Here is a 12540-nt window from a genome sequence, read left to right as displayed (position 1 = left end):
GTTTCAAATCATTCTCTAAATCCCAAAGCTGGGGTCAGGTCTCCCTTCTGTGTGATTCCACTGTATACTCCACAGGTTCTGCCACACTGAAAGGCTAACTGCTTGTTTGTTTGCCCACTTCCTCCACTAGGGTGTTTACTCCAAATATGGCAGTGACTAAGTCTTGCTTGTTTATTATGGCTCTCCCGGAACTTAGAGCAAAATGGTTAATCAACAGATATTTGTTAAATAATTAAGTACAAAAATAAGTGTAGAGAGGAAACAAAGAATAACAAAACTGTATCTGCTCTAAAGCTACTAGGATAAATAACATCCACATATATAACTATGAAACAAAGATTTAAGAAAAATGGTAGAGATGATCTAAACAAAGAGAAACACCAATTCTGTATCTCTGGGGTGATCTCCAAAGTAAGGTGCCAAAGATGAACCTTTAGAGTATGCAAAGAAAATATTAGAACTCTTATTTAAATATATTTTTAATTTCCAGTTTGAAGTATGTTTTCTAATGTGTTTAATATAGTAACACGGTAAGTAACACAAGCATTCATATATGGAGCTGTGCTCAACTTTTTACTGAGTGGAATAGACAATAAAGCTTGGAAATCACAGTTCTAGGGCATTTGACTTAACCTTTGTGTATTGGTGGGGGTCACAAATCTCTCTGAGAATCTGGTGAAAACCAAGGATTATCTCCCAGAAAAATGAATGTAAATAAATATGTATTATATATATTTTTTAAGTTTTAGGATTTCTAGGGTAACTTGGCCCCCAGGTTAAGTCCTGGCCTAGGGCCTCCAGTTCTACAAGTCTGCCAGGAGGAAGGATGAGGTCAGCAAAATGCCTCAAGCCCTCTGATCCTATTATTCCCAACCTTCCCAGTGCTCCACAAATCCTGCTCTTCCTCCTCCCCACAGGTGAAGCACCACATTTTCCCAAGGCAGGCTTGAAATTTCCAATCCCCTCTGTAACTCACATAGAGTTTAGGATGGCAGTCAAAGATCTCCTTCTCAAGGGTATAACACAAACATCAGTTCCTACCATACCACTATCATAATCCTTGCCATTTCCTGAAGCGTCATACTATTATTTTCTTAATTTTTAATAATTAACGTTTAAACTTAAATTTAGTGATATTCTACGTAATAATGAAGTGAAATCAGTTTTGATATCCTGGTTATTATTTTCCTACCTCACATCAAAATAAACACACACTTAAAATAAGGACTTTAGACCCTCACCAGTCACCAAGTTTTAGAGTACAATCCTAAGGTTTCTGCAGGCACTCTGGGATCTCTGTTGGGTAAGCAATAATTTGGACATCAAGAAATTTTATTTTGTTTTTTTTAGCCAGAAGGAAACTTAAAAGCATTTGGTCCAATCTTCTGATTTTATAGGTTAAAATGCTAAAACCGAGAGAGGTTAAGTGATTTGTCCAAGGTCAGATGAGAAGTTTAAGGAAATGTCTAGAATTAGTATTCAGGTCTACTATCAGTCCAGTACGCTTTCCACTATGCTGTGTCCATTCAAATTACACTAGAATAATACTGTATCAAGAATTCTTCATCTGTTACCTACCTCACTCTTCCATTCAGATTTATCTGAACATGCTGCTGAAAATCTGGATATTTGGAAGCCAGATATGCAAAGTCAGGAGGTTTGTCCTTGTATCTATTTCTTGCATGCATTGATTTACTCAGAGCCATCTTTAAAAAGAAAAAAAGGGTGGGGGGGGAATCGCATATTTAGTTAAAAAAAGTCAACAGGAAAAGCTGTGGTTGCCAAGTCAACAGTTACAGCCAATACATCTTTGTCAACCAAGTGAGAAAAAAGAAGTTATATTTTGAAAATATGCAACAACAAATAAGCACATGAAAAGATGCTCAACATCATTAGTCATTACGGAAATGCAAGTCAAAACCACAATAAGATATTACTTCATACCCATTAGGATGGCTATTATAAAAGAAAGAAAGAGGGCTTCCCTGGTGGCGCAGTGGTTGAGAGTCTGCCTGCCGATGCAGGGGACATGGGTTCGTGCCCCGGTCCGGGAAGATCCTACATGCCGCGGAGCCGACTCGCTGAGCCTATGCTCTGCAATGGGAAAGGCCACAACAGTGAGAGGCCCACGTAGTGCAAAAAAAAAAAAAAAAAAAAAAAAAAAAAGAAAGAAAGGAAAGAAAGGAAGAAAGAAAGAAAGGAAGGAAGGAAGGAAGGAAGGAAGGAAGGAAGAAAGAAAGAAAATAACAAGTATTGGCAAGTATGTAAAGAAACTGGAGCCCTCAGGCATTGCAGGTGGGAATGAAGATGGTATGACTGCTGTGGAAAAGTTTGGTGGTTCTTTAAAAAGTTAAACATTACCATATGACCCAGCAATTCCACTCCTAGGTATAGATCCAAAAGAACTGAAAGCAGAGATTCAAACAGATACTTACAATGTTCACAGCAGCATTATTCACAATAGTCAAAAGGTAGAAGCAACCCCAAGTGTCCACAAGCAGATAAATAAACAAAATGTGGGATATATATACAATGGAATATCATTCAGCCCTAAAAAGGGATGAAATTCTGACACATGCTACAACATGTATGAACCTTAAAAACATTATGCTAAGGGAAATAAGCCACACACTAAAGCACAAATACTATATTATTCCACTTATATGAAGTGCCAACAATAGGTAAATTCATACAGACAGAGAGTAAACAAGAAGTTAGTAGAGGTTGGGAGGAGGGTAGAATGGTGAATTACTGTTTAATGGTACATGGCTTCTGTTTAGGATGATGAAAAACTTCTGGAAATGGACAGTAGTGATGGTTGCACAACACTGTGAATACACCTAAAGCCACTGAATGGTATACTTAAAAATGGTTAAAATTTTAAATGTTATGTGTATTTTACCACAATTTTAAAAAATGTATGCAACATATGATGAATCTTTTTCTTTTAAACGAAGGGAAGAAAATTGGAAACTATTCCTTTAAATGCATCAAAGTGACAGAAGGCAACATAATCTACAGCCAAGAATATTGTAGTCAGAGGTTAGCTTTTACAGTGGTCTTGCATGGATTGACTCTTTGGTAGTGCACCATAAAGTCACTAAAGTTTCAAAAAACATCTTTTTTTTTTAACTTCCTGATTTCAAACTCTACCAAAAAAATCTTCTATTCCAACTTCTTTTATAAATTTCAGTCTTGTCATTTCCAGGTAGCTAAAACCAAATGAAAACAAACATAGCAATTTTGTTTTCCTCAAGAATACACAGAGGAAAAAAGTGAACACATTTATAGCAAGAAATAAAAACCGGAAAAAACCCATTGCAGTGGTTGAGTAAATCTCTAAGCAGTTGGTAATTTAAAAAATATTTTAGTGTGTATCTCTGGATGGTAGGTGATTTTTATTTTCTTCTTTATATCATTCTGCATTTTCCATTTTTTTCATAATGCACATTCATCTAAATGGTATTGTGTAAGTCAGAATCCTAAGAGTCACCTGATAGTTCTCTATCCCTCTCGTATTCCAAGAAATCAAGCTATGTGGATTTTACCAGCTAAATACCTCTCAAATCCATCTATTTTTCCCTATGTCCACCAATAGCAGCCCAGTACAAGTTGCCTAGACTGCTACAACAGCCTCTTTTTAAAAAAAATGTATTTATTTTATTTATTTTTGGCTGCATTGCGTGTTCATTGCTGCACATGGGCTTTCTCTAGGTGCGGCGAGCGGGGGCTACTCTTCATTGTGGTGCACAGGCTTCTCATTGCGGTGGCTTCTCTTGTTGTGGAGCACGGGCCCTAGAGCACGTGGGCTTCAGTAGTTGTGCCACACGGGCTCAGCAGTTGTGGCTCATGGGCTCTAGAGCACAGGCTCAGTAGTTGTGGCGCACGGGCTTAGTTGCTCCGTGGCATGTGGGATCTTCCCGGACCAGGGCTCAAACCCGTGTCCCTTGCATTGGCAGGTGGATTCTTAACCACTGCACCACCAGGGAAGCCCAGACAGCCTCTTATTTGGTCTCCATGACCCCACGCTTTTTCTCTCCATTCCTTTTTCCACCTTGCAGTGATCATTTCTAAACGTAAATTTCACTGTGTCCTCCTCCCATGCCCACTTGCTCAAAACTTTACATTACTTCAGCATACATATAAGACCCAGCATGGTGTGGCCTTACCTATTTTTTCACCATCAGCTTAAGTCTCACCCATTGCTCTTCTTTCTTTCCCTCCACTCTGGCAATAGGGTCTTTACCCAGGTTACTCCTTTTGTCAATAATGTTCTTTCCTCCCCCTCTTCACCTGATGAATTCCTACTCATCCTTACTACCACAGTAAGGATTCAAGCTTCAAGGATTCAAGCATTTCTTCTTCAGGAAGGTCTTTCCTTCCCTAATCTCCCCAGTTCAGTCATATCCGCTATTGTAAAGTCTCTTAGCAGTAAGTACCGTTCCTTTGCAGGCTTTGTTAAAGATGTAACTTTACATGGTAATAAATATGTTAATACTCAGAAGGTTTTTGACAGCTTTCCACACTGGAAGTTTAACAACCATGTCCAAAAGAGAATTATCGGGATGTTCCAAATCATGCATATAACTGCCCACCAGACTACTCACTTGAAAGGCTCAAAAGTACTTCATGCACAACATGTCCAAAATTAAATCATTTCTACCCACCGTAAACTGGTCCTCTTCTAATCTTCACTATTTTGCTGAATGATACCACTATCTTCCTTGTGGCACAAAAGCGAGAAACCTTTAGAACGTTTTCCACCCTGCCTCCCTCATTCCAAACACACCATGTCCTGAATATTCTCTATCTCCTAATTATTTCTTGACCCTATCCATTTTTCGCCCTTCATAACTCCATATCTTTAGGCCACAGACCATAATCATCTCTTTCTTGGATGACTACAATAGCCTCTAACTGATGTCTCTCTGACCACTCTGTTTTTTGGCTGTGTTGGGTCTTTGTTGCTGCACGTGGGCTTTATCTAGTTGTGGTGAGTGGGGGCTCCTCTTCGTTGTGGTGCGCGGGCTTCTCATTGCAGTGGCTTCTCTTCTTGCGGAGCTCGGGCTCTAGGCACACGGACTTCAGCAGTTGTGGCTTACGGGCTCTAGAGCGCAGGCTCGATAGTTGTGGTGCACGGTGTTAGTTGCCCCGCGGCATGTGGGATCTTCCCGGACCAGGGCTCGAACCCATGTCCCCTGCATTGGCAGGCGGATTCTTAACCACTGCGCCACCAGGGAAGCCCTCTCTAACCACTCTTGCCCCAGCAATCCACTTCACCCCAGCAACAACATCCCCCTCCTCCTGCCCCAATACAAAACTGAACATTCCTTGGTAAATCCCTTCAGTGCCTTCCTAAAGCTTTTAGGCTGATAAAGTCCAAAATAATTAACAAGGCACACATAAACTACCCCTCCAAACTCATTTGTTGCCACTTTCTCCTCCCTGTTCAGAGTGTCATGCGTGTACCCTGATGTCAGTGCACACACATAACACTCTGAACACACATGGACAAATTAAATTACAAATATGATAGATTCATTTCCTTCATTATTCAACCCTTCTGGTCAGAACCGATGCACGATGAGTCAATAAAGCCACTTCTCTGCTAACCAAGCTCCCAATCCAGGCGATGGGTTCTTAGCTAAATCTATCCTATTCCTCAGAGTTTAACTGAGTATCAGCACGTACCTGGCATCAGCATTGTCACTCCCCACTTCTCTCTAACCTAATCTACTTTGCTCTTCCTGGCTCACTCTGCCCTAGCCACATTGGCCTCCTTGCTGTTTCTCTAGCAAGTGTGGCACACTCCTATCTCACGGCTTTTGTACTTGCTGTCTGGTCTGCATAAACTGTTATTCCCTCAGAAATACATACATACAAGGTACCCTCACACCTTATTCAGGTCTTTGATCAAACGTCTCTTATTCATTGATGCCTTTCCTGAGTACCTCCATTTAAATAAGCAGTGAGTGGGGCTTCCCTGGTGGCGCAGTGGTTGGGAGTGCGCCTGCTGATGCAGGGGACGCGAGTTCGTGCCCCGGTCCGGGAGGATCCCACATGCTGCGGAGTGGCTGGGCCCGTGGGCCATGGCCGCTGGGCCTGCGTGTCCGGAGGCTGTACTCCGCAGCGGCAGAGGCCACAGCGGTGAGAGGCCCGCATACCACAAAAAAAATAAATAAATAAATAAATAAATAAGCAGTGAGTGAACACACTCCTTGTCTCACTTAATAGCTTCAGTCTTCTACATAAAACTTACCCATCTGACATTCCATATATTTTACTTATTTTTTTTAAAATCTGCCCTGCCAGTAAGCTTCATGAGGGAAAATATTTTGTCTATCTTATTATTCACTGCGATATCCCAGAGCCTAAAGTAGGGCCTGGAGAGCAGGCACGCAATAAGCGTTTTTTGATTGAAAGCACGATGGAACTCTTTACACTGTCCAGGACACTGAAACACAGCACCCTCATTCTTGATAAGCAGTCCCCATCTTAAAAGTGTCTAAAAGGCTCAGGTCTAGGGCTGGACCTTTTTCTTCCGGTTACCCGAGTCTGTCCAGAAAGCCAAAGTAGTAGACCTTCACTTAAGCTTCCACTTCGACTTTCTTTGATCTTTCCCATCTCCACGCTTCTGTTTCCTTGGTTTCTCCTGACCCTTAATAATCCTCTTCAACTACCATGTGTCTTAATACATAAGTCTGTAAAATAATCTAAATTCCGCTTTCAGAACTTTAAATTCCTTCTGCACAGAGCCCTACCACTTCAATCCTAATCTCCGTTTTCTCTCGTCTCCTTCCCTCATAAATCGGACTTTTTGCACTAGTTCGACCACTGCCAGCTCTCCATCTCTTCGACTCCTTCCACGCCTTCATATTACCCCCTCAGACTATCTTCCCGCCTCAGTTTTGGATCTCTGTAAACCTCCTCCGCCCCGCCGGTCTTTCCTACTTCAGCACTAGTCGCCACTCCATTTGCCAACTCCTCCTACCCACCCCAACACACATATACCCCCGCACGCGCACGCAGATGTACACACACACCATCTGGTCTCTCTCCCTAGACCCCGAAACCAACACCTCACAGGCCCAGAACAGGAGAATGTGGAACCTAGGTGATACACAGGTTAAGTGAACTCGCAACCCGCGTGAGAGATATTAAGTGACTCACCTCTGAGGTCTAAGTTGCTTCCAGACGACTAGTCTAGTGTGGGCCTCTACAACCCCCGAGTCTTAAGCCACCAGCAGCCCGAAGATCCTAGAAACGCAAATGTTACGCTGTCAGTGCGCCGCCATCTTGGGCCTCCATTCAGCCTCGTGATTGGATGAGCCATTCTCGCGCGACCTGCAGCAGATTCTGCAGAAAGAAGAAACTGTCGCGAGATCTGGACTTCGCGGCTCCTTCTGTCAGAGGGAGGGGGCGTGGTAGCAAGCAGAGTCCTTTGGGTTAGGACGCCTAGTTTTAAATCTGCTAGGGATATTGTTTTTTAAAAATGTAGATTAAAAAAAAAATGTAGCCTTCTGTGCCCCACTCCAGATTTACTAAATCACATTCTCTGGGTTTGGGCGAAGAATATAAGGATGGCTGCGCGGGGAAGGGGGGAGGGGTGTTTTTGGATTACACGGCGGCAATTACCGTTTATTCTGCAATAGGTCTCTCCTCCTGCGATGTCTCACTTGATCATCACAGATAAACCTGTGAGGTGAGGAAGGGTAGTCTCATTTACAGAGAAAGAACTGGGGATCAGAAATATGAAGTCGTTTGTTCAATATCTTACATCCAGATGACATCAAATCCACGTATTTCCTCACCTGCCTCTTCAGCTGGAAGCAATGTTAAATGCTTTCCATTTTTCTTCTCAACTCGGTTATACTAATTTTTACCCTCCTCTGGTAAGTAGTGTGAATATTAGTCTCCCCGTTGTACAATTGAAACCAAAAGGTAAATGACTTTCAAAAGGCATACAATAAGTAACAAAACTAGGGCCAAAAGCTGAACCTCTGGACCCCTACCTAGTACCTCTTTCCTTTAAAAGAGCTTCCCGGGCTTCCCTGGTGGCGCAGTGGTTGAGAGTCCGCCTGCCGATGCAGGGGACACGGGTTTGTGCCCCGGTCCGGGAGGATCCCACATGCCGCGGAGCGGCTGGGCCCGTGAGCCATGGCCGCTGAGCCTGCGCGTCCGGAGCCTGTGCTCCGCAACGGGAGAGGCCACAACAGTGAGAGGCCTGCGTACCGCAAAAAAAAAAAAAAAAAGCTTCCCTATGTCCTAGCAATTAATGTGAAAGCTTCTGGCAAACTGTTGTAATACAGTTAAGAGATAGGGGTGGAGACTTCAGCTTTATGCAGAACTGAGTGTACCAGTTGTCACTCCAGAAGAGGTGAGGAGGTGTTTTAATTATCTGTTGTTTAACCACCACCCCAAATGTATAGCTTAAAACAACAACCATATTATTTGCTCACTGTGAAATCTGGGCTGGGATTAGCCTGGCCATTCTGCTAGCCTTGCTGTAGGTCGTAGCATCAGCTGGGGGCTGGTTCCACAGGAATGACTGGGCCTCTCTCTTCGTGTTGTCTCAAATTCTCTCCCTCTCCATATGACCTTTCTACATAATTCTTCAGCAGAGAAGCCATATCTCTTACATGTTGGATTAGGACTCCCAAAAAGACAAAAGTGGAAGTTGGTAGGCCTTCTTAAGGCTTAGCCTCAGGACTGGTGCTTTCACCATATTCTGTCGGTTAAAGCAAGTCAAAAGGGCCAGCCCAAATTCAAGAGTAGAGGCCTATGCCAGGGTACCTTCTAGTACTGGAAGGCATGGTTCGCTGGGTCCCCCAATGTAACAGAATACTACAGAAAGTTTTATGTCTTTAATTGGTAGTGTCTTTTTATTTTTACAGTATTTAGTGCTTACTTTTGGAAAGGTAAAAAGAGAAAATGGCCTTGAAGTTAAGGCTGGTAAAGTTGAAAGTGGATTGTATGTAAAATGCTGGTGAATTTCTCTGTTAGCTACAAACAGCTCCATTTCGTCTGTGGGTCAAACCAGAGAGACCATAGCTCTGCAGCCAGGGAATTTGGGCTTTAATCCTGCTCCCACCACTTTCTAACCCTTTGATTATGGGCAATTTACTTAAACTATTCAAGCCTTGCTTTGTTCAATATGCAAATCTCTCTCGTAGGGTTGCTGTGAGAAGTAAATCGGATAATGCGTGTAAAACACTTGTAATTTCTGGCTCATAGTAAGCTATTATTATTATTATTCCTGATGACTTCTGTGGTCAGTTTCCATTTTTAGAAAATTATTTCATAAAGATAAAACATGTTCATTATAGAAAATTTGTAAGAAATTTAAATAATATAGGAAAATATGAAAAAGAAAGCAAAAATTATCTAAACTCTCACCCCCTAGAGTCAATCACCATCAAAGTTTGATAACCTTACTTCTAGACCTGTATATATTCATGAGGATATATAACTAAATAATTTTTGTAGTAATAGCATTTTATATATATTTATTTATATATATATATATATATATATATATACACATACATACACAAAATGCAAGTCTTGGGGGTTCTCCTACTTCAGTTAATATAGTTCTATACCATTCTTTGTAATAAGTGCATAGTATTCCATTGCATGGATGTGCCACAGATTTTTTAAACTCATTTCCCTCTGGGTGGACATAGGTTGGCCTGCTCTCAAAACTGTGGTATAATTATAAATACATCTCCTTAAAAAAAATTTTTTTTTTACATAAAATGAAATTGTCTAGAGACTCCACAAAATAGATTAATAAGATATTCAACATCTACCTTTTAGGGCTTATATCTCTGACATACTGTCAAATCCCTAAGGATTTAATCTGGTAGAAGTCTGTCCAACTTCCACACTCAGCAAGGACAGTATAGGTGTCCAATTGGTCAGTTACAAACTTTGCTTCTTGCTGCCTCTTCGTAGTAGGAAATTGATACTGCACATTCAGCAGGTAATGCTGCTAATTCTGATATGTTGCATAGCTCCTACCAGAGCTGCTTTTAGCATCAGCCACCTATTGTGCTGAACTCAACTCTTGAGGGCCTGGATTCCCACTTTACTGAAGTTAATTATTTCAAAGACCATGTTGCTCTTCCCTGCTACTGTTCTGGCCAGGGCCAGGCAGTCAACATCCACAGGTCTCTCTAGCTTCATGTCTCAGGGAGCAATGATGGAGTACCAGTTCCTTCTAGCCCAGAAGATGCTGGCCTCCTTATGTAAATTCATCCAGCTCCTGCTTAAGGACCAAGTTAATATATCAGAGTTCTAATGGCTCCCTTAATTAAGTCACAAAAGCTACACCTTAATCTCAGAAAAATGACTATTTCTCAGCCTACATTTATATAACTGAGAGCTACTCAAGTGATGTTTACACTTAGGACACCATATTTTTCATTATTATAAATAATGCTGAATTCTTTCAAGAATCTGAAAAGTAAATTTCAAAATTGAATAGCTGGTGGAAGAGCTGGATCTGAATGTACCTCTGACTACTTTCCCTCCTTTTCCAGGTCCCACAGAACAGAAGACATTAATTAAAAAAATAAAAATATAAACTCCAAATAGGACTGAAAATCCAGAAATAGTGCCATTGACAGACCAGAAAATTTGAAGACATTCTGAGAAAATAGGAAACAAATAGAAATAATAACTAAAATGCCAAGAGATTTTTATATGGAAATGCATATGATTTTGAAATTTATCTGGAAAACAAAGTGTGCAAGGATAGCTAGTAATTATGTTTTCCCCTTGGAAAAAAATTAAGATGACATCACATATAAAATAAATCTTATATGGATAATAAACAGAACAATTATTAAAAACCAATGAAATCAGCTATAGAAGTGTTAGAAGAATATAGGAGAATGCTTTTATAAGCTTAGAATAGGGAGGGCCTTCTGAAGACACAAAACTCAAAAACCATAAAGGAAATATTTGCTAAATTTGATTATATAAAAATTTCAAACTTCAATATAATAAAAGATGCTACAGGGCTTCCCTGGTGGCGCAGTGGTTGAGAGTCCGCCTGCCGATGCAGGGGACACGGGTTTGTGCCCCAGTCCGGGAAGATCCCGCATGCCGCAGAGCGGCTAGGCCCGTGAGCCATGGCCGCTGAGCCTGCACATCCGGAGCCTGTGCTCCTCAACGGGAGAGGCCACAACAGTGAGAAGCCCCCGTACCTCAAAAAAAAAAAAAAAAAAAGATGCTACAATAATAGACAACAAACAGGGAGAAAATATTTTCAATAAATATAGCAGACAAAGTGTTAAAATCCAAGATATAGTCTCAGAAAATGACAAATCAACAAGAAAATAATTCAGTGTTAAAATGAGCACTGGATATGAAGGAAATTCATAAAAGAGCGTATATAGTTGATCAATGAACATATATGAAAAAATGCTCAAATGCATTCATAACCATAGAAAAGCATAGTAAAATAACTATAATATATCATTTTTAATATATCAGATTAATAAAAATATTAATAGTATCCAATAATGGCAAAGTGTGTTGGTTAGTGTGTTGGTTAGCTTTTGCTGTGTAACAAACCACCCTAAAAATGGTTTTAAGAGTCTCATGCTCTACCAACTGAGCTAGCCAGGGGCTACTTAATGGTTTTAAACATCAGACATTATTACAGTTCTGTGCTGGACAGGTATTCTGGTCTGGGCTGGTTCAGCTGATGTCTGCAATTTGCTGGAGGTTGTGCTGGGGTTTGGATGGTCTAGGATGACCTTACTCACGTGCCTGGCAGTTGGCAGGCTGGTTGGTTTAGGGTAAGGATCAGCAAAGAGCTGCAGGTGGGCCAAGTCTTTTCCCACCTTAGTATTCATATATTGTTTTATGGCTGCTTTCACAATACAACAGCAGAGTTGAATAGTTGCAACAGAGACCATATAGCATGCAAATCTAAAAATATGTACTATATGGTCCTTTACAGAAAATGTTTGCCAACCCTGGTCTAGGGAACCTAATCTGGAGTATTTATCTCTACTTCCCATTGTTTCTCACCCTCCAGTAAGATAGACTGGGTTTATTCACTTGGCAGCAACATTCCAAGAGAGTGAGAAAGTAAGCTATTGATACAATAGCTCTTAAGGCCTAGGGCAGCCCAATGCAAGGAGTGGGGAAATAGACTTCACCTTTGGATAAGGGGAACAGAAAAAATAAATTGCCTTTTTTGAAGGATCATGTGGCAATATATATTAAAATCTATAATGTACAATCGGGCTTCCCTGGTGGCGCAGTGGTTGAGAATCTGCCTGCCAATGCAGAGGACACGGGTTTGAGCCCTGGTCTGAGAAGGTCCCACGTGCCACGGAGCAACTAGGCCCGTGAGCCACACTACTGAGCCTGCGCGTTTGGAACTTGTGCTCCGCAACGAGAGGCCGCGACAGTGAGAGGCCCGCGCACCACGATGAAGAGTGGCCCCCGCTCCCCGCAACTAGAGAAAGCCCTCGCACAGAAACAAAGACCCAACACAGCCAAAAAATGAATAAATAAATA

At 41.4% G+C, this 12540-nt stretch overlaps 1 protein-coding gene across 6 annotated transcripts in view; it reads right to left on the bottom strand.

Moving 5' to 3' along the window:
• The window catches only part of METTL16 (methyltransferase 16, RNA N6-adenosine), a 60436-nt gene extending 53129 nt beyond the window's left edge, over nucleotides 1–7307 (bottom strand). For 3 of the 6 annotated variants that reach the window (XM_060133769.1, XM_060133775.1, XM_060133777.1), the window contains exons 1-2: nucleotides 7171–7307; nucleotides 1579–1706 (exon numbers count right to left, since the gene is read on the bottom strand). In XM_060133769.1, the coding sequence (XP_059989752.1) occupies nucleotides 1579–1706 (128 nt within the window). In that variant the 5' untranslated portion in view covers nucleotides 7171–7307. Of the gene's footprint in view, nucleotides 1–1578; nucleotides 1707–7170 lie in introns of those variants that run through there. The other 3 variants (XM_060133772.1, XM_060133771.1, XM_060133770.1) reach the window with 2 other exon arrangements.
• Nucleotides 7308–12540: the final 5233 nt, after the last annotated feature.

Source organism: Lagenorhynchus albirostris, chromosome 20 (assembly GCF_949774975.1).
Source record: "Lagenorhynchus albirostris chromosome 20, mLagAlb1.1, whole genome shotgun sequence".
Classification (NCBI taxonomy): domain Eukaryota; kingdom Metazoa; phylum Chordata; class Mammalia; order Artiodactyla; family Delphinidae; genus Lagenorhynchus; species Lagenorhynchus albirostris.
The sequence above is the reverse complement of the archived record's forward strand: the minus strand, read 5'-3'. Positions and strand labels throughout refer to the sequence as shown.